The sequence below is a fragment of the Drosophila persimilis genome, unplaced genomic scaffold, assembly GCF_003286085.1.
Source record: "Drosophila persimilis strain 14011-0111.01,24,50 unplaced genomic scaffold, DperRS2 tig00000676-arrow-arrow-pilon, whole genome shotgun sequence".
NCBI lineage: Eukaryota > Metazoa > Arthropoda > Insecta > Diptera > Drosophilidae > Drosophila > Drosophila persimilis.
In genome coordinates this window covers 1,783,326-1,804,229 of record NW_020825332.1, presented here as the reverse complement: position 1 = coordinate 1,804,229, position 20,904 = coordinate 1,783,326, and the positions used below count along the sequence as shown (strand labels likewise).

At 44.4% G+C, this 20,904-nt stretch overlaps 1 protein-coding gene across 1 annotated transcript; it reads left to right on the top strand.

The window, feature by feature from the left end:
• Positions 1 to 20,356: 20,356 nt before the first annotated feature.
• LOC6599661 lies at positions 20,357 to 20,686 on the top strand. Its single transcript, XM_002024757.2, has one exon. The coding sequence runs from the start codon at positions 20,357 to 20,359 to the stop codon at positions 20,684 to 20,686; it is 330 nt and encodes a 109-aa protein (XP_002024793.2).
• The last annotated feature ends 218 nt before the right edge of the window (positions 20,687 to 20,904 follow it).

Here is a 20,904-nt window from a genome sequence, read left to right as displayed (position 1 = left end):
AAACACATTAAGCGAAACAAAGCTGAAAGCGAAAACAACAAATGCAAACACACAGAGACACACGGACATGGTGAGGTGGGAGGAGGGAGAGGAGGGGTAGAGAGAGCAAGGAGAGGGAAGTGGTGGAAAGGGAGTAATGTAAATTAAAAAATGTTTTTTTTGCATTTTTTGTTGTTTTTTTTTTAGTCGGCGGCAATTAAATTGAGCGACGCGTGCAGCCTAGCCATAAAAATATTTGCCAAAAGCCGGTTGGATGACTCAGAACTGGTTCAAACCGATTCGAACTGAATCGAAAAAAATGCGAAAAATAACGACACGACTCTGACTCTGACTCTGACTCTGACTCTGAATCTGACTCTGATCTTTGAGCAGACGCAGAGCAGGAGGTGGCATAGCCTTGTCCTGCTCTCAGTATTCCGCTATGGAGTCCCCCCTCGAAAGTAGTGCCGGGGGAAAGAGAGTGCGTAGACAAGAGTAGGGCTGTCCTACTCCCACATTGGCAAGAGAGTGCGTGGGCGGAAGAATGTTGACAAGAGAATCGAAATGAGAGCGTAAGCTGATCAGGTGACGTCTTCACTGCAACTGCTCTCTTTCGAGGGTCCATCCGTCTGTCCGTGTAACGCTTGCTATCTCTTTCTAGCGCTTGCCTCTCTGAGGGCCGAGAAGGCGAGTTGTTAGAGTGGATGGACCCTCACCACATCGGACGACGTCGCCTTCCTCTTACTGGAAGCTAATCCATTGGCAAGAGTGAGCCTTGGCGGGAGAGTTCCTTGAAGAATGGTGGCATGGAATGAAAAGTAAAGCGTGAGAGCATGGAAAAGTTACTTTTAGAAGAGCCAGAGAGTGAGAAAGGGACATCCACAAGAAGAGTTGATCGAATGCAAAGACAGAGAGAGAGAGATAGAGAGAGAGAATTGTATTGAAGTGCATGCATAATTGAGTTCCGGCTGTTAAGCTACTGCCTTGCCTTCTCTCACTTTCCGCCCACTATTTTCCAGTACCCTGAAGCGATTGAGTGACTGGAGTGACTAATCTAATGATTGCCTATGCGCTTATAATTACATTAACCTTATTTCCTGCCTTTACAAATACAGTATTGATTGAGTTCTCTTACTGTTTGCCGTGTCTCTCTCTCTCTCGTACGCACCATTTCGAGGCCTGAGCTACATATTTCAAAAACTGAAAGTGATTTGCATTACAAAACTCTATTATAGGCGTCACACATAGCCTTGTCCCCCACACTCCACTCCACTCCACTCCACTCCACTCGAACGCCCACTCGACACAACACACACAGAAAACTCGCTCAAATGGAGGCTCATTGATCAAATTTGTGATTGACAAGTCGATTGTGGGTCTGGGTCTGGTCTCTTTCTGGGTTATATCTATCGTTTTTTTTTTTTTTGTCTGCCCGCTCTATTTGGCACTTTATTGATCTCATTGTTGGCTATCTGGGATCCCGTAATTTCATCATTAACGACAATTAGTGCGAAAAAGAGATGGAGGGGAATAGGAGCACCAGTGACGTGATGGACAAACACAAATCCATAGTGACAGGCAGGCACAGACTCCACTACTCTGATTCCTGTGGCTGCTATTGAAAATCATCGCTAATTGTGCGCAAAAATGACAGAAGCGATTACGACTGCGATTGCGATTGCGAGTTTGCATATGGATTGAGAGACAGACGAACGGATGGATATATGGCATCGATTATGAAATATGATATCAAAAAAAAAAAATTGTAATTCGAGTCGTTTGGCAGGTGTTGGCCGTTCGTCATTCGATAGCTTTGTTTTCGCTGCCATTTGCTGTTTGCTGTTTGAGATACGAATATCCGAAACTTTGGCACTTTTTGACAGCGGAGAGGTACAGCAAACGGAAGTGCAAAAACGCTTTTTATGGCCACACAACTCGGATGCTCCCGCCCCGATAAGCGCTTGATATACGAGCAATCGCATTCGTCTTCCTCTGCAGATGTATCTCTGTATCTGTATCTGTGTGTACGTGTATCTCTGTATCTCTGGTTGAGCAGCACAAGGTCACTTGGCAGCTTGTTGGCCCCAAAAGTTTTCCCCTTCTGCACATTTTGACGTGTAACAGGAAGAAGCCTCAAATTGAATTTTAACAATTGCCTCAACATGCTGCTGCCACTGCTACCGTCTCTAAGTGTGCGTGTGGCTGAAATCTGTTGGCCCACTCTCTGGCTCTTCCTCTGACAGCCGCTTGAGTGGAATAATTCTCGGCTCAAGTGGTTCGAAGGCCCTTCCACAGTTTCATCGTCTCATCGTTTCGATGCTTGTTAGGTTTCTCTCTCTTATTATCCTCCGTTATTCTGCCCACATACTCGCCAGGACCCGGGCCCATACAGACAAGGCTTTTGCTTGCGGCATTTAACACCGATTGACTTCCAGGGAAAGCACTTTATTGGATGGTTTTCGAGGTAGAAAGTCCCCTCTATGATGAGGATTTTGTATGCAATCTCAGTCCAAATTCCCAATTCTATTCAAAATTATCCTTATTGCTGATTGGATTCTAAACACATTGCAAGAGCATCTTTTGTGGATTCTAAGCTGTGTATTCCAATCATCTAATAGTACCTCCATATTCTTTCCACCTTTTATTTATTTTTTAGCCAAAAAAAGTATTAAATTACTTTTAAAATTGTCTCCAATATAGGCATTGGTGCTTTGCGAGTGATTTGGGATCTTCAAAGATCGTTTTTGTGGATCTTAAGCTTTTGTGGAAGATTAATTCTGAAGATTCTTTCCCTCTTTTTCTTCTGCTGGAACTATTTGAAAGGTTCCTCTTCGATTAGCTATTTTGTGGACTCATTGGAGGCATTGGTGCTTTGCGAGTGATCTGGGCTACCCAAATATCTTTTTTGTGGAACTTAAGCTTTTTTGGAAGATTCTTCTAGAGAGATTCTTTCAGAGATGAGCCCCCTATCCCTCTTTTTCTTCTGCTGGAACTATTTGAAAGGTTGAAACTCTCCCCTTTCCCCTCCATATCCTTTTTCCTTTGTATTTTAGAGGTCTTAGTGTACTGTGACAATATAATGCCACAATTGTTCTATAAATTTATAACACTTTTAGCAGTTTTTGTTCAATAACCTGCGGGGCTTAGGCTCCCTTCCACATTGATAATACATTTTTTAAAATCATTTTCCATTGTTTGACCAGCAATTTTGTAAGCTCAAAACGTTTAAAAATTGTTGTTTGGATTTATTTTAACTGGTTTTTTGCCTGCCACTTTGTCATTAGTTTCACGCACACAAAAATAAAACACAAAGTACACAAAAACAAACACAAACACAGAGAAAGAATAGGGGGAAAAAAAGGTGAAAACAACGTAGCTATTGCTAATTTTTCATACACATATTTGCATAAATTAAAATGTAATTATAATAGTGTTTGACGACAAAAAAATGCATCCAGGATATGATTTATGCATGATATAAAGCGCAAAAGCCAGAAGCAGCCCCCGAAAAGATTCGATGCACAATAAACGAAATTTTCGCTTTCTATATATACTACATGCACACATACACACACACACACACACACACATACATATAGGGAAAATATGAAATATATGTATATAAATATTTTCACTTGGTTTTTTTTGTGTCCGTGTTTGCATTAATAATTGCTACAAATAAATTAACGAGTTATTACAAAAAAAAAAAGTATGATATATATATTCGGGAGAGAGAAAAAAAATGCATAAATTTGTATGGCCAGAGTTTTTTTTTACCAGCGTTTGACATTCGCTTTTTAATTTTCAATATTTAACTTTTAATTGTTGGCAATCAATTTTGATAGAGCGGCAGAGATGCCCCTCCCCCTCCCCCTCCCGCATCCCGCTCCCGCTGGGCGGAGACTCCAATGTAAAATATATCAAATGATTGCCAACATTCGGAGTCGACACCAAAAGCACCCAGCACTCGGCTTACACAGATGAAAGCTCGTTGCTCTGGCACTCGAAGGCCAGGTGTTCAAGCAGCCAAACTGTGGGTTTGTTTTGGTCAATTCTGGCCATAATAATGGTCCAATCGGAGCCAGATTCTGGCATCAAGGATATCTAATCATACCTTATAGTTGTGCATTTGCTTATACCCCAATGCTCTCTTTAGGGGGTATTGAAATGCGTATGGCTGCGCCACAACATCATTTATCAAAAGCCGAAAATATTTTCCATCTGTCAGGCGGCGAAAAAAATTTGTTATTGAACTGAAATTTGTTCATTTTTAGAAAGTGAAGTGAAGCCCAAAGTTGGTCTGCTCTGGCGCACTTTTCAGGGGAGTCATCGATTATGACTTTGAACATAAATATATTTGCATACGCACAGATATACATATCTGTATCTGTATCTCTATCTGTATCTGTGGCAGTACTGTTTTCTTTTTTTTTTCTTTTTGTTATTGGGCTACTGTGCAAAATCGACAATTCACTGAATTGAAATTTCAAGAACGCTCTCGAAATGCTCTCAAAATGTTGCCCCCTCTCTGTCTCGGACACTGATTTGTTTATTTATATTTTTAACATTTTTGTTTGCTCGCTGGCTTGCTATTTTTTTTTTTTTTTTTTTTTTTGCTCAATCATGGCCAATCCATGGAGTGCTCTGCGTGGATTGCGGACTGTGGACTGTGGATTGGGGCCCGTGGAGTGCTCTGCCTTTGTGCCTGGTCATGGCCCCACGCACAGAGACACAACACAATTTTACTTTCATTTCTAATTATCATAATGCGAGTATTTCCCCAAAAAGAAACAACAACAAAAAAATGTGATCTCTCGGATAGGGAAGGGAATGCCCCGTGCTGTTGTATCTAAATATTGCATCTTTAAGAGAAAGGGAGACCTTTTTTTGGGGGGGCGATCTTTAAATTATTATTCAATTATTAAATAAAATATAAACAAGGTATAAAAAACCCCCAAAGAATGAAGAAAGTGCTTCAAAGGAGGTTCCTTTTGGGGTAAAAGTCTATACGGAAAGAGCTCTATTCTTTGGAGAGTTATTTGTGACCTGAAACCGAACTAATTTGATCCCCAAACTATGCTACCAAAGGCTTAAGAAAGTGATTCAAAGGAGGTTCCCTTTTGGTTAAAAAAGGATTAAGAAAGTGCTTCAAAGGAGGTTCCTTTTTGGGTAAGAAGCTACAGGGAAATATAGAGATTTTTTGAGGTTTATTTGTGCCCCAAAACCGAACTAATTTTATTCCCAATCTATGCTCCCAAAGGCTTAAGAAAGTGCTTCAAAGGAGGCTCCCTTTTGGTTAAAAAAAGGCTGAAGAAAGTTCTTAAAAGGAGGCTCCATTTTAGGTAAAAATCTAGCTCTTCGGAGGTTTATTTGTGACCTAAAACCGAACTTATTTTGTCTCCAATCTATGCTCCTAAAGACTTAGAAAAGTGCTTTAAAGAAGCTACAAATCTAGCTTTTTGGAGGTTTATTTGTGACCTGAAACTCAACTAATTTTATCCCCAATCTATGCTCCCAAAGGCTTAAGAAAGTGCTTAAAAGAAGGCTCCTATTTAGGTAAAAATCTAGCTCTTCGGAGGTTTATTTGTGCCCCAAAACCGAACTTATTTTATCCCCAAACTATACTCCCAAAAGCTCAAGAAACTGCTTAAAAGGAGGTTCCCTCTTGGCTAAAAATCTACTAGGCAAAAGCTCTATTCTTTGAAGGTTTATTTGTGCCCCAAAACCGAACTAGATCTCTTTTAAGTCTTAGTGCCAGCAAATATTTCATATGGGAATCTTTGAAAACATTCCACAAATATCTCATTAATTTTTCAGGCCTAAAACGTGGGTCTTTCGTACGTGGGAATACTCGTGCTACCATTTCAAAGCGTTAAATCTGCTGTAGTTCTTCGTTTGACCTCGCAATCTATAGCCTAGAGCCTAGAGCTGAGATCTCAAGCTATTCTGATGGGAAAATGAGGTGGTGGCTGGTGGCTGGTGGCTGGCTCCACTCGTGGACAGGAACATTGAAAGCGACTCTCATTTAGTTGTTAGTCGGTCTCTTACCCCGCCCCCCGTCCCCCATCCCCCGCCTCCCCTTTGTGGCTTGTTTTATGCGCAAAGTTCAAACTACTTAAGACAATTATTTCCGGCACTTTTTCTTTAGACCATAAAAACTGGCACAGCATTTGTCTCGTTCTCGTTCTCGTTCTCGTTGTTGCTGTTGCTGTTGTTGTGCGGTTCTGGTGGTAATTTGCTTGTCTTTTAAACTGAAAAACTGAACTAAATTTCACAGTAAATCGCTCGCTATATAATTCCAATTATAAACAATTACCTCTCAACGTGAACTTAAGTCAAAGTTTGTGTGCCCGTGCCAGAGCCAGAGCCAGAGCCGTGCCAGAGCCGTGCCTGTAGCCTACTAACCTGAAAAGAAACCAAGAGAGAGAGAGAGAAATTGTTTATAGATTGAATGCAAAGTCAAAAGTTTTTTTTTAGCACTCGGGTGCGAAAAGTAAGTCTGGGTGGTGGGGTGGTGGGGGATGGTGGGGGGATGGTGATTCATGGCGGCGACCCACTCACGTGGTGGTTGAATGACACCCAAGTGGAACAGTCAGCATTAAGCGTTAATATATGTATATGTATTAATGATTTGCAATCTGTGTGTGTGTGTGTGAGTGTGTGGTGCAAGACTTTTCTCGGCGTGGTGGACATTGGCCAACTTGGGCGACAATTGGCCGCTTTTAATTGCCAAGCAAGTCTCTCCAATTCCGTTCCCATCCGGTAAGCGGGCTCGGCACGGCTCGGCTCGGCACACGGCACCCTAATGTGGCCACTTACACCACACATGCCCCACTGCATCGGACTCTCAAGCTTCAGCTTCTGCTGCCAGAGCTATTGGCTATGGCAATTCATTAACGCTCCACATATGAAAGAAACGGTTACAAGTCCGGACTCAGAGTCGGACTCGGACTCAGAGTCCGATCTCGGATTGTGGAGTCAAAGAAAAAGTTGCTGTGCCAGTTTCGGGTTTGTGCAACACACAGCAAAACCACACACTGCTGCAGTGGCATGCCAGCCAGCCAGCCAGCCAGCCAGCCAGTCCGATGTCCAATGTCCGATGTCTGCTGGTCGTTTTGCTTGCCCTGGCGTTGGTTTAATTATTTAATTTTGCGCTCATTTGCATGAGGCAAGCCTCCCGCTTATGTCCGCCACCCCCCCTCGCTCTCTCCCTCTCTCTCTCTCGTGAGGCCTTTCGCAAGCCATTTGCATCGGAACATGGCTAAAACTGTTTGCAGATCTCTGCTGTGTGCATTGGAGCGCATTCCCCCGGTTTGCACTCTCTGGTTATACGATATACCCACACTCACAACCCCCAACCCCCAACCCCCACCCACACCCACACCCAAGAGCCAAGCGATCTATGAGACTGAATGTGGCTGCCACGTTTTGTCTCCCGCGGGGGCATAAGGGGGGGGAATCTAGGGGGATATACAATAAATTCAAGCCAAGAAAAAGCTACAGGGCAAACACTTTAAAAGCGGAAACTGTTGGTTGCTCCCCCAACCAGTCCCCCCCCGCCCCCCAGCAAACACTTAAGTAACTGTAAATTGTGGTATATTGCTCGTAAATGCCACACAAAAAGTACAAGAAAAGGGAAATTCAATTGAAAACTTAAGCATAAACCATTGCCCCATCTTTTCGGTGGAGGATTTTTAAACAACTTTAAAAATCGTACATTTATCAGGAATTATTCAAACTCAAAAATAAACCCCTTTTTTGGCACATTTCAAATGTTTTCTAGCCCAAAAGTCACTCCAAATACAAAACCTTAATTCTCTAAAAACTCTGTACGGGAAAAGAAGAAACATTAAACCTCTGACATTATCCCGCATTATCCAGAGTTTCAATTTGATTTTTTTTTTTCAAAAATGTTTGCCCCCTTGCCACAAATATCGAATTCATTGTGACAACATATTCAGTAGCCCCCCCCCCCCCTGACCAATATGCAAATTTCCATCCAACAGCAAAAGCAAAACACGAGACTTACAGAAAAAAAAAAAAACCACAAAACAAAAATGTAAAACCCGAAAATAAATTCAAATTTGGTTTTTTATGAATCAGTGGATAGATGTGTGTGAGAGAGAGAGAGAGAGAGAGAGAGGGGGTGTGACGTTGTGACGTAGACCCACACGCCTTGCCTGGTCATCGTCGGTCCAAAAAGTCTTTCAATATTTCGATGCGTGGGCGCTGTGGGGCAAGGCAAGACGCATCGACACACTGACACACACACAGATGGACAGATGGACAGATGGACAGACAGACGATAGGTAGGTTGAAAAATTAATGAAAATGCTGTACAAAATTGAAAACAATCAAGACACGGAGGCAACGACACACTGGGAGGACAGCAGACAGAGGCAGAGACAGAGGCAGAGGCAGAGACAGAGACAGATGGTTGCAGCGGCCGAGGCCGAGGAGGAGGTGGAGACACTGCCGCCTGCAGTTGACCAAAGAGTATCCGCAAATGTTGTGGTTTGCTTTGAGAGAAAAAAAGAGAGAAATAAAGCGTAGCATCCGATGAGGATGATGCCGATGATGGCGATAAAGATGATGATGAACATTGACGGCGAAGAAGCTTCGACTAAAAAAAAAAAGAAAGACGATGGGGAAGAAGAGGCCAGCGGCCAGAAGAAGCTAAAGAAGAGACGACAAAACAAGCAGCAACTTGAAAACTTGATGTAGGTCAAATATTTTTTGTATTCCCATTCAGCGCCTGCCAAAGAGGAGGGGCAGAGCGGTTCACAGCTCTTCTCACATGTGCTTGATGATGCGTGTGTGTGTGTGTGTGTGTGTGGCATGGCGGTGTGTGCCTTATTCTGTTGCATGGAGTGCCTGCTGCTGCTGCTGCTGCTGCTGTTGTTGTTGCAATGTCAGTTGTTTGTCTTACTTTCAGTTTATAGGCCAAAGCGGCAGCGAGAGAGCGTGCCTCCTCCGCCCCCGCCTCCTCCCCCACTTGGTAGAACACAACACGTGAAAGGACGCCCCACAGCCATGGCTGAAGTTTCAGACATTGATGAGGCTCCAGATGTTGCTTGTTGCTTGTTGCTTGTTGCTCCCTTTAAGCCCTTTTAATTGCTGAGGCCAACACACACACACACACACAAAAGAGTGAGCGAGAGAGAGAGAGAGAGGCATGAACAAAAGCGGCTGTCAAAGTTCTGCTGGACCGCTCCTTGAGGCCTTCTCGAAAACTTATTTACCCGCAAAAATGTTGCCATTCTGCAACCCTGAAAACAGGCATCCCCCCACCCCCCTACCCTCCCACCTCCCCCCTGACCCATGCCTGCCCCCTGGCTAAATTGGACCATGAACGTGATCAATTATTTCACATTGTTGCGCATTTCGTTGTTGTTCAAAATCAATAACCAAACAAAAGCCAGAGAGAGAGAGAGAGACAAAAACCGACAGCTCCAAGAGTCAAGGCTGAAACCGAGATACAGATACAATTTTGTATCGGAGATCGGTATTATTTGTCTTCTATGGAATGGATCCACAGCCACAAACAAAGTCCAAGCACCAAAGGCTTAAATAATAACTGCCACAAAATACACAATTATGAGGCAAACACACCGCACAATCCACACAGAAAAATGCATAGAAAATCTCACAGTGGAATATCAATGTCAGATCTTTAATTGTTATGGAGAGACCGACCCCAGAGCTAAGAGCCAACAGCCAAGACCCAATCAAATGGTGGCTATAAAAAGATGACGATGACGACGACGACGACGACAGCAGCAGCTTGTTGACTTCTCTCATTGTCTCGCCATCGACTGGCCATTGCGGGCTCCAGGGGGGACCACTGTGTGACCCCACGAGGTAATTTCGGACAAGAGGTGTTATACGAGTATGTTACGGCTACGGTTACGGCTTTTGCGGGCTTCCTCCTAAATATAGATCGGTTCGATTCGATTCGTTTCGGTTCGTTTCGATTGAGGCGATTGGAAATACTTGAAAAATGAGACATTTTTTGTGTTCCGTTTTCTTGGCATTTCCGCTTTAAGTGTTCTCCCCCTCCCCTCCCCACAGTTGATTTTTTTCTTTCAATTATTTTTGTGCAAACTTCTTTTTTTTTTGAGGTTTTTTATTTCTTTCTTTCTTTCAATTTTGCTGACCTTTGAAAGTGTTTTTTTTTTTTTTTGTTTCTGTTTTTTTGTAAGTAAAATGTATCGACGGGGCCATCGATTACATAAACGATAGTAAAAACCCGATAGGCCCAAGCAACGAAAGAGAGAGGCGGCCGATATTGGCCCAAAGATAGGGAAAAGGCTTAAAAGGTCAGATTAATGGAAAAGACTATAAAATTACACACGAAATTGGGCATGGGCATGGGAATGGGAAGGGGTATTGTTTAAAATTCAATGGAAAGAGGGTTCGAACTTTTAACTTTTTGGTACATCAAAGATTTTTTAATCTTATTGCTTTTGTTGCATTTTCAAACATTACTGCATACCACAAAAACTTACAAAATAAACAGCAAAAATATTAAATGAAAAAAAAAAATTTGTTAAATTATTATTATTTGACATTTTTTTCATGAATTTATTGCATAAAATACTGCAAGCAAATGATGAAAAAAAAATTGTTGGTACATACAATTTTTTTTTTTATTATATTTTCAAACATTATTTTACTCAACATTTTTTAACTTAAAAAACAAAACAAAAATAGTAAATGAAAAAAAATGTTTAAGTTATTATTATATTTTTTCATTAATTTATACCAAAAAACATTTAGTTTTTGGTACATCAAAGATTTTTAATCATTTGTTTTTGTTATAATTTCTTTAAAAAAAAAATTAAAAATTATAAAATAAAAAATTCTTTATTATGATTATATTAGTACTTTTTCCAAGAATTTATTCCAACAATTATTGCAAGCAATATTTTTAAGAGTGCCCTCAGCTCTTACTCTCCTATATTCTCACTTTCTTTTTCCTATCGATGTCCCTCCAACTCCGCCCCTCTTTTAGCAGCTTAAGCCCCCCCCTTTGTGGTAATCGATACGTTTTCTGCTCCACCTGTTAATCCCACAAGGAACACAGGCATTATTATTGTAATGTATTCCATTCCTGGCTCCAGGATTAAGTTTTTTTCTTCACCGAGCATTGGAAGGGCTTCCCATCCATCCATCCATCCATCCATCCTTTTGTTCTTCTTCCGCTGAGGAGCAGCAGCAGCTTCGCGTATTTGTATTCCATTTTCTGTACGCTTTTCAATTTGTCGCTGGCATTTGTCTAATTTCCTTTTTGCGTAATGCAAAGAATTGCAAATGTCGGGAGAAGCACACGCAAACCCAAACCCAAACCCAAACCCAAACGCAAATGAAAGCCAATTGCCATGCATTATAACTGGCGGGGTGGGGGTGGTGATGGGGGGTCGGAGGGGGAATCAAATGTTTTAATATGCTGCGTTTTGTTGAGCCATTTGCAACACATTCTTGTAGGGGCACAGGCAAAGGCCCTGCCCACAGCCCACAGCCCACGGCCCACGGCCCACTCTGGCATTCACTCACTCGTTCGTTCATTCATTCATTCATTCGTTGGCAGCCAGGCCACGTTCAAACACTCGTGCAACTTTCATTCATACAAAAACGCTATATATGCCGCCCCGCCGCCGCCGCCGCCGCATGCAGCAGTGGCATGAAATGCATCAAGAAAAAAGAGAAAAAAAAAGATTGTAAATAAAAAGCGCAAAGGCTGAAAAATAAAACACACTCTTCAGACAGCCCAGAGTAGAGCTGGGAGATACGCCTTTGGTAGACACAGACCTCGAACCAGACGCAGATGCAGATACGGCTACACACAGGCCATAGATACAGATACAGATACAGCTACAGATACAGCAACAGACATTCTTTTGCACTGAAGGAGCGGAGCATTTTTCTGCACAATTTATGTCTTTTAATGAAAATTGTAGAGCAAAAATAAAACAAAAAAAAAACATACATACTCGTAAAACGAATGTTAAATCAAAAAGAAAACCCATGAGAGGGCAGGGTGCAGGGGGCAGGGGGCAAGGGGGGGACATAAAAAATGGCGCTCAACACGCTAATAACTTTTCAAAAGGAAATGTGCAATGTGTTTGTGTGTGTGTGTGTGTGTGTGTGTGCCCCTGCAACAAATTAGTCTGCAATTTTGCTCACAACATTTATGGTACGGGATGGAGCCCCCCTCTGAGCCCTCTTTGGTCATTGGTCAGCCAATTAGGCTTTCCCCCCCTCCCCCCCTTCGTAGCTAATTATATATCATTCGATGGCGATGTTGATGCCACACGCGTTGCAAAGAAATAGCCCTCGAATTAGGCCAAGCTTCAAAGACACTTTAGTGGCTCCAACTAGAGTCAACCGCAAATACAAAGAGTTATAACTACAGTCACGAATATTATTTCTATTATTTAAACGCATTTCACTTTAGAGCCGAACCACAACGGAGGCAGAGGCAGAGAGGCAACAAATCCATTAACGAAATTAAAAAGAATGAAGATGGAAGTGGCAGCAGAAGAGGCGGCCCAAACCGAACAAAAGCCGATAATGCTTTTTGGTCTCTTTTCCAAAGCGGCAGTTGCTCCAGTGCCTCGATGCCTCGATGCCTCGATGCCTCAATGCCTCATTGTCTCGGCATTTTGCTGGATGATGTCTGCCATTTCCTTTAGAAATTAGTTTCTTGTGTTGCTTAAATTCACATTAAATTAATTCAATTGCGTTTGCCTCGGCGAGAAAGGCTGGGCATTTTAAGAGCCGGCCAGAGTTTAGCTTCGGATAATTATAAATTTAATTATGGCTCAAATTTGTTGCCAGAACGCAGGCCATTCGACTTTCTATTTGAACTTTTTTTTTTTTCCCCCTGGTGTTGGCTTCTTCTGTGGGAAATGAAGATTCGATTGTGATTCTTTCTATTTGGGGGGCTTTTTTCAAAGATCTTTTAAGCTTTTCTCCTCTCTCGATGTCGAAACGAAGCTTTCGCGCTGCTGCGCTCCTCGTGGAACAGAAGAGTCCCCTCTCCCAAAGCTGCTCTCTCCTCTAAAGCTGCTCTCCCCTAAAGCTGCTCTCCTGAGCCTGAGGGAGATAGACGATCCCCTAAGAATACTGTAAAACTTGCACACTTCCCTTCCAAAGCGATTAACGATATTTCCTTCAGATTAAAGCATAAAAATCATGCCTGAAAGATTATATAAAAGGGAAGTACAAGTAGAAAAACACTTTACTTTGAAAGTTCTCTCTGTTTCGCTCTCTCTCTCTCTCTCTCTCTCTGCCCACTTAAATCCCACACGAAACAACTTTTGAGCGCACCGCTTAAAGAATTCTTTCAAGCCCGCACCCACTTAGGGTTTTCACTTTTTTTTCTTCTGCCATTTCGCTTTTCTATTTCCAAGGTAATAGCAACAACAAAAGCAACAGTGAAACAACTACAATGTGGCAAACAATTTTTTGCCATTTTGTTTATTCGCCGCCGCGACGGTCATAAACTTTCATGTGCCGCCGCCGCCGCCGACGCCGACGATGGGGCCACCTTTGGTGCCAACTTTTTGGTCGTGATCTTTCACTCTCCCGCACTCGCACACGCACGCTCTCCCACACACTCACAGGTGACGCCAGTGATGACACTGTCGCCCTCGCCCTCGCCCTCGCCCTAGGAGTGCTTGCTTCTCGCTTGTACGCTCTGCCCTGCTCTCCGGCGGCCACACGCTCCTCCATGAGGTGGGAGATCTTAAAGTAAGACTACCACTTTTCTGCCGTCACTTTTTTAGGGTCTTTCGATTATTTTTCACTGTAAATCGATTTGGTTTTCGCAGAAAGAAAAACAGAAGAAAGGAAACATCTCTAAAAGGCGTTGATACCCTTGGAAGGGTTTAGGTATCAGAGATTCCGCCATATATATTTGGGAATCGAAGAAACGACTATGGAATATGCAATCCATTGGAGGATAAATCGAAGGATGGCTTGAATGAGAATACCCTCTCACGATTCCCTTCTACACAAAATATAATGTTTTTTTTTCATTAGAATTCAGCGAGTTTTCCTATAAATTTGGCGGGTTTTTTTTCTTTTCTAAAAAAAAAAAATATTGCAAAAAATTACACAAAAATGATCAAAAAATATTAAAAATTGAGCGATTGAATAGATCTACATATTTCATCGTATTCTTATAGGCCAGGAGCAGTATCTCAAAAAGCGTCGGTGGAAGTAGCGTCGGTGGAAAGCGTCGGTGGAAAGCGTCGGTGGAAAGAGCGTCGATTTCGTTGGGTGGCCCGCGAGCACTCCGCCCCTCCACACAGCCAATCTCTCCACTACCCCCTCTCCCCTTTCCTGGAGAGTGCCCAGCGATGCGTCGCCCTGTCTGGCCTGATCACACTCACGTCGCGGCGGCATTCAAATTAGTTGCGAGGAAGGCGGGCGGGGGGGGGGGCCGCAACGCCGTCTTCGTTGTTGGACATTTCTCTTCTTTGCCTTTTTTTTTTCTAATTGCTGGCCACGCACACGTTTCATAGGGCCCAAGCCCAAGCCCAAGCCCAAGCCAAAGCCCAAACCGAAGCCCAAACCCAAACCCATATCCCATAAGCCCCACCCTCACGCCTCCCGTGGCAGGCATTCGCCTGCGTGGAACACGCATAAATCTCGCCACTATGTCAATCGCATCAAAGTCACGTAATCTATGTGACATTTTCACTGAATCGTTAAAATTGGAAAAGCGTTTATACGCTGCTTGCCGGCAGGGAGTACTTACAGACCCGATTCCGCCGCCCCACCTCCCCCCCCCCTGTGGCACCTCTCCTGTGCCTCGGCCGTTGAATAATTCAGGGTGCATTCAGCAAACGCAGTTAGTTGCACATTTGCTGGGTAAATAGTTTTCAAATCTGTTTGCTAGTCGCGGACGGACGCTAATGTCCGTTAGTGGCTGCCTGGCTGGGGGAGGGGGCGGGGGGCAAGGGCACCCCGCAGAAAGATGATTAATGTCAAAGTCGCTGCCACGACGGACACGCTGATGAGAGTCACAACAGCAGCAAAAAAAATAGTAATTAAATTTTTGCTAAATCTGAATCATTATGTAAAAAACAAAAAAAAAAAAAAAAAAGTATAAGCAGAGGGAAACAAAAACAAATTGAGGTTCTGCAAGCAAACACCGAAGGTTTAATCAAATTTTTCACACGAAAAATACAGCGATAAAGGCTAAACACACACACAAGCGCCAAAAAACAGCTGATTGCAACACCCACAGAGCGGTTGAGGGGACACCGCGTGAAGCATTTGGCACAGATGCCACAGACTGTTACCAAAATAAAGATGGATAATAAGTAGGAAAAGTAGCGATTTCCCAAAATGTACCCTAAGCGAAAGGCTACCAGTCACAAGGGGAGACCCTTCGAGAGATCTGAGACTTCAATGTCTGCCCGGACTACCCGCACTTCCTAGTCCTACTTTATACCCTGCACTGATTGATCTTTTTCGCTGGGAGGAGGCATGCATTGGCAGCACGAAACTGCAACACAAGCAATCGTCATCATATTGCGCAAAGGCATCGCTCAAGGTCAACACTTTCCATTCCCAGCTGACACCCACGCTCCACAGTCCAACGTTCCGTTGTTTATATCATCATCGATAAGATCTGGCAGGGCATATGCTCCACTCCGCTCCACTCCCAGGCCTCCAGAACGGAAGGGGGGGCCAAAATGATTTGTGCGCCGAGGCCAAGAGCACCCGCGCACGCCTTTCTCTTTTCGCGCCAAGACGCCTGGCCTGTGCAAACAGAGTTTTCAAAGTTGCGCGAAACTGGAAATTAAAAACGCTTAATGTGCACTTCCGGTAACAGAGGGGGAGCGGGAGGGGGAGGGGGGCAGATAGGGTTAAGAAGAACGACTCCAACTACGACTCCAAAGGCAGAGGGAGAGCCAGAGTCAACCACTTATCGGAGCCATCAGAAGAAGGGGCAACAACAACGATAACAACACCCATAGAAGGGGCAACAACATTTCACGTTAATATGTTTGTTTGTTTGTTTGTTTGTTTGTTAGCCTTTTGTTTTTGGCTTTAACCCTTTTTTGGCACGTTTTCTGTATTTTCTTTCTTTCACGTTTTTTGTTGTTGTTGTTGTTGTTGTTTTTTTCGCTAAATGTTGTTTACTTTTTTTGTCATTGTTCGTGTGTTTTGTTGCCATTTTTCTTTTGTTTTTTTTCCCCCCCAACGTTGTTGCTGGCCGACTGCTTAACATTCACCTACTTTTCACCTTGTTAGCCGCCGCTGCTGCTGCTGCTGCTGCTGCTGTTGCCTCTTCGCCTGCTTTTGGCCACGTTTTGAAAAGCTGCATCTGTACGCTTGGCCCTGGCTTCAAAGCACGGACAGCAGACGGCAGACGGCAGACAGGCTTCAAATGAAATTAGAAGTTGACGCAGTGCGAGATGAGAAAGAGGAGCACAAGGAGCTGGAACAGAAGGCAGAGGGGAGTAGAGGAAGCAGCAGAAACAACAACAGCAGAAGGCATTAAAGTCAGCCAAGGAAAAGCCAAGACAATAAGGTGGAACCCCAAGGAACGACCAGAGTGATACCCAAAGACGCAAAGTTCATAGATTTTCCCCAGGGAACCAGAAGCTGTCTTGCCATCTACAGCATACCCTTCCGCCATACATCTACTACAGGGTATAACAAAACAATGCAAAATGCACACAAGAAGCCCAGAGAAAAAGAAGCTGCTGCTGCTGGAAGCCAAGGCTGAGGGGCTGGCACGCAGGAGAAGCAGGCACTAGACGTAGATCCACTCTCGACAGCGGCAGCAACAAAAGTGGGCTCTAAGTAGAAAGTTAATTAGGCTTAAATGTGCGAGAAGTCGACGATGACGATGACGACGACGGGCGGGGGGGGGCGGACGGAAGGACGGACAGACGGACGGCATTGAGTAGCAAATACTACAACAACAGAAGCAGCAACAAAAGCCAATTAAAAATTCTTATGCTTTATTTTTATTTTATTTTTTTTTTTTTTTTTTGCTACAGGCTGCTTTAGCTTTTGGCTAATAATTATTTCTGGCCAAAAGCTCGGTTCGGCATCTGCTTGTTAATTAATTTTTATGCATTTCTACAAATGTTCAATCCGAAAAAGTTTTCGCGTGCAGCGAAGCGGACCCAATCAATGGCCGGCAGCGAAAACTTTCGTTTCAAGTAAATTTCACTCTTGGCCCAAAGGCAGTGGCAGTGGCAGCGGCAGAGGCAGCAGCATCGGGCCATCACCAACTTGGGTTGACATTAATTGGAGCCATTAAACTGTGTTCGCTAATAAGTTGGCGGCGTGCAGCATTCCACCAAAGTTTCGAAGGGCAGACCCCCCCCCCCCCCCCTGGCTTGTTCTCGACTTTGTCCTTTACTGGCATCAGCCTCTGGGCCCCTGGCCGACATCTGGGTGGGAAAATCAAACCGATTAACACTTGCCGATTGTTTGCGGGGTGATATGTGGCCTTAACGACATCACAATCTGTGCCCCGCAGGCCACACGCACTGACAGGGCAGACATGGGGCATACCTTTTGGCTGGACGGCAAGACCTACAGAGCGATATTTGTATGGGGCTTATAGGGCTCGTAGGGCTCCTTCAAGGGGGGACCTTAATGGAAATGGTTTCATTAGTATTAGACCATCAATAATCCTTGTTCTTAGGCCGAAAATTATACACAATAATTGTGTGAAAGAACTCCCTGGAACATGTATTTTTTTGTGTTTAATTTTATTGTATTTAATTTATATTTTATTTAATATTTTTTTAACCTTCTTTAGTACGCATTCGTAATCGTATTATTTGTGGTTTTAAACCCCACTTAAACCCGGAAAACCATCGTGTTGCCAGCCAGATGAGATCACCCATGGAGCCCAGGCCCAATGCCCAAAGTCAGCCCAAACGCGGCCCAAAGGTCGCCAACGAGCCCAGGGCCAGCGGCGGCAACTAATTTAGGGCTTAACTCTAATCAAAGTTGAACAGAGATTAGAACACAAGCCGCACACACACACACACAAATTCGTGTCTGAGCGCCTCAATTGAATTGTGTGGGGGGAGGGGTAGAGGGGGGGGGGGGGCTTTGGGGCTGCAGCATCATCAAAGCATCGAGTGGGTGCGGTGTGGTCAGTGCTAATCTACTGTGGAGCCGAGCGTAACCACAATAGGGACACACTCTGTGGCTACGTGAAAGAGAAGCTGCCCTACATGCCACATGCAACTGCAACTGTTGCATAGTTAAAATTTCAAAATGAATTTCATAATTTCAGTGTGCTGCAGCTTTGTATTATTAACAGTTTTCAAAAGAGAAAGAGCGAGAGAGAGCGAGAGAGTAGTTGTCGTCCGAAATACAACAAAAGCTCTTTTATGTTTTTGGCCAACATTTTCCGCCTTCTGCCCAGTTTTCTCAGTTCTGAATTTTCCATTCCACCAACTCGATTCGCTTTTCTCTCTCTCTTTCTCTCTCTGTGTGTGTGTGTGTGTGTGTGTGTGTAACCGGGGTTCCTGTTCCATTTATTATTTATGTGCATTTTGATGTGGAAAGCATTTTCATGTTTTTTTCTTTATTTTCCTTTCCCTTTTTTGTTCATTTGTTTTGTTATATATTTGTGCTTCTCTTCTCTTCTCTATTTTTTTTTGTTGTTTTTGTTTTCTGTGGCATGTTGCATGTAGTTTTGCTAGTTGCAAATTTGTCTCTTTTTATACCCCAAAGGCCAGGGGTATATTAGCCGGAATGAAGCGATATTCCCGGCGAACTTCTGTGGCAAAAAACCCTCGTCCTTGGGCTGCTTGAACACCTGGCCTCTGAGCACTGGTCAGTGCCAGAGCAATGAGCTTTTGCCAGCCGATACTGGGTATCCTGCTGTCGATTCACGAGCTCCAAAAACGGCTTCAACTGATTCTTCTATTTTTGTTTCGTTTTGTTTTGGGGCAAAGAAAAGTTTCATGTAAAAAAAGGGAGTAGGGGGGGGGAGGGCTGGTAGGGTGTTTTGCGTATTGTCATTTTGGATAACATTGTAATGCAGCTGCAACGAAAAGTTGTTTCTCTTTCTGCCATTTTTTGTTTTTTTGTTTTGTTTTTAGAGAGCTGCAAAACAGAGTTTCCACTTCACACCATTTTCCATGTGGGTTAATTAGCAACAGTTTTTCCAACCACTTCCCACTTGCCCCACCCTCTTTGGCGCCTTGAGCTGAAGGGAAATCACTTGCGTACTTGCAGATACATTTGTATCCACAGCATACGCATGTGATGAGAGATACTATGTGTGCAACAGCATTTGAATTTCCGCACTGCCTTGGAAAATCCAGTTCCGATTTAGCCTGCCTTAATGAGAGGCAGGGGCAGGGGCTGGGGCAGGGGCTGGGGCTGGGGCAGGGGCTGGGGCTGGGGCCGGGGGCATAGATACGGCCAGACTCTTGGCCAAATGCTGATGTAATGCCACGCACTGGGCCCCCAGGCATTGCCCCCTTCCTAACGGCCCATTGTGTGTAAATTTGTTACCATTTTTTCGTCTTCTTCTGTTTTTTTGTTGTTGTTATTTTGTATTGCACATAAAAGTAATTTCTAATTTGCTGGTGTTTTATTGTTTCTTTTTTTTATGGCACCGACAGGCTTATGCAACATCTGAGTGCGGCCAGCCAGCGGCGCATGCGTACGCCGTGCATCGCAGACCGTACAGTGAGCCCTGCCAGATGGCCGGGGCCCCTCGCATCGAATCGTAAAAGCATAACGGCGTTCATTAATCATGCAGGCCGGGCCGGGCCATAAGGCGGATGGAAGAACCAAACACACACACACACACACACACACACACACACGCGCGCGGAAAATTGAAGCAGGGGCATACATAAGTGGCAGAGTGGCAAAAGAACCCATCGACAACTGTTGCCAATTAGCAGGCAACATGCAAAGCGCATTTGCATCTGCATCTGCCGTACCGGCAGCATGCCACAGCAGGCAGTGTCACAACGGAAGAGAAGCAGCGCAACGCAACGCTGGAAAATGTAATCAGTTCAAGTCGCAATGGGAGATTAGCTACAGGTAGGAGCATCGATCGACCCATCCGGCTAATTGAGCTCTCGAGTTACTTTCACTGAAGCGCCTTGCCTTCGGGTTGCGTCAATAAATTCGCCAACGGAGAAGATGTGCGTGGATCAATCTGCTACCTGCTACCTGCTACCTGCTACCTGCCACCGTGCCTTGCCCCTTGTGCCTTAAAAGTCCCCTGCACACGCACTGATTGCATCATTTGGCCTCTGACAAGAGACGGAAGACGAGAGAGCATTAGAACAGCGTTTCGATTTGAATAGCAACGAGCAGAGCATCTCAGCATCCAATCCAATCGCACGGCCAGGAGACAATGTCAGAAACGGCGAGAAACAACCCAACCCGAAAAGGGGAGGAGACCGTGAGCTATGCCCTGTACTTGCACCGCCAGGAACTGGGGCGCCCCAAGCGGCGTCTGATGCGCATTGCCGGCACCAAGCTGCAACTGACAAACGAGCTCATCCTCCTGCAGCAGCGGCGTCAGTGGGCGGCCGATAGTCCCGCGGAGCTCGTCTACCAGCAGAGGAGTGCCCTCAATCGGGAGAGCATGTACCGCGACCGGCTCTGGCGCAACATGCAGCGGCAGCTCGAGAAGCAGCACCACCGCCAGCGGCTGAATCTCCAGCAAATGGGAAAGCTATAGAATATCTACATATCCGCCAGATATGTGCACAGGTTTAGGGTTAGTCCAAGGGACTTTAAGGCAGTTTAAGTGATAAGCAATAAAGCGGCATAAATCATCAAAAGAACTCGTGTCGGAAGGCGAAAGGAAAAACGGATGCAAGGCAAAAGCCTGGCTAAAGTGTTTGACTTTTGACACTCTCTCCCCAAGGAGAGACGGTCTCCACTTTGGCAGCAGTC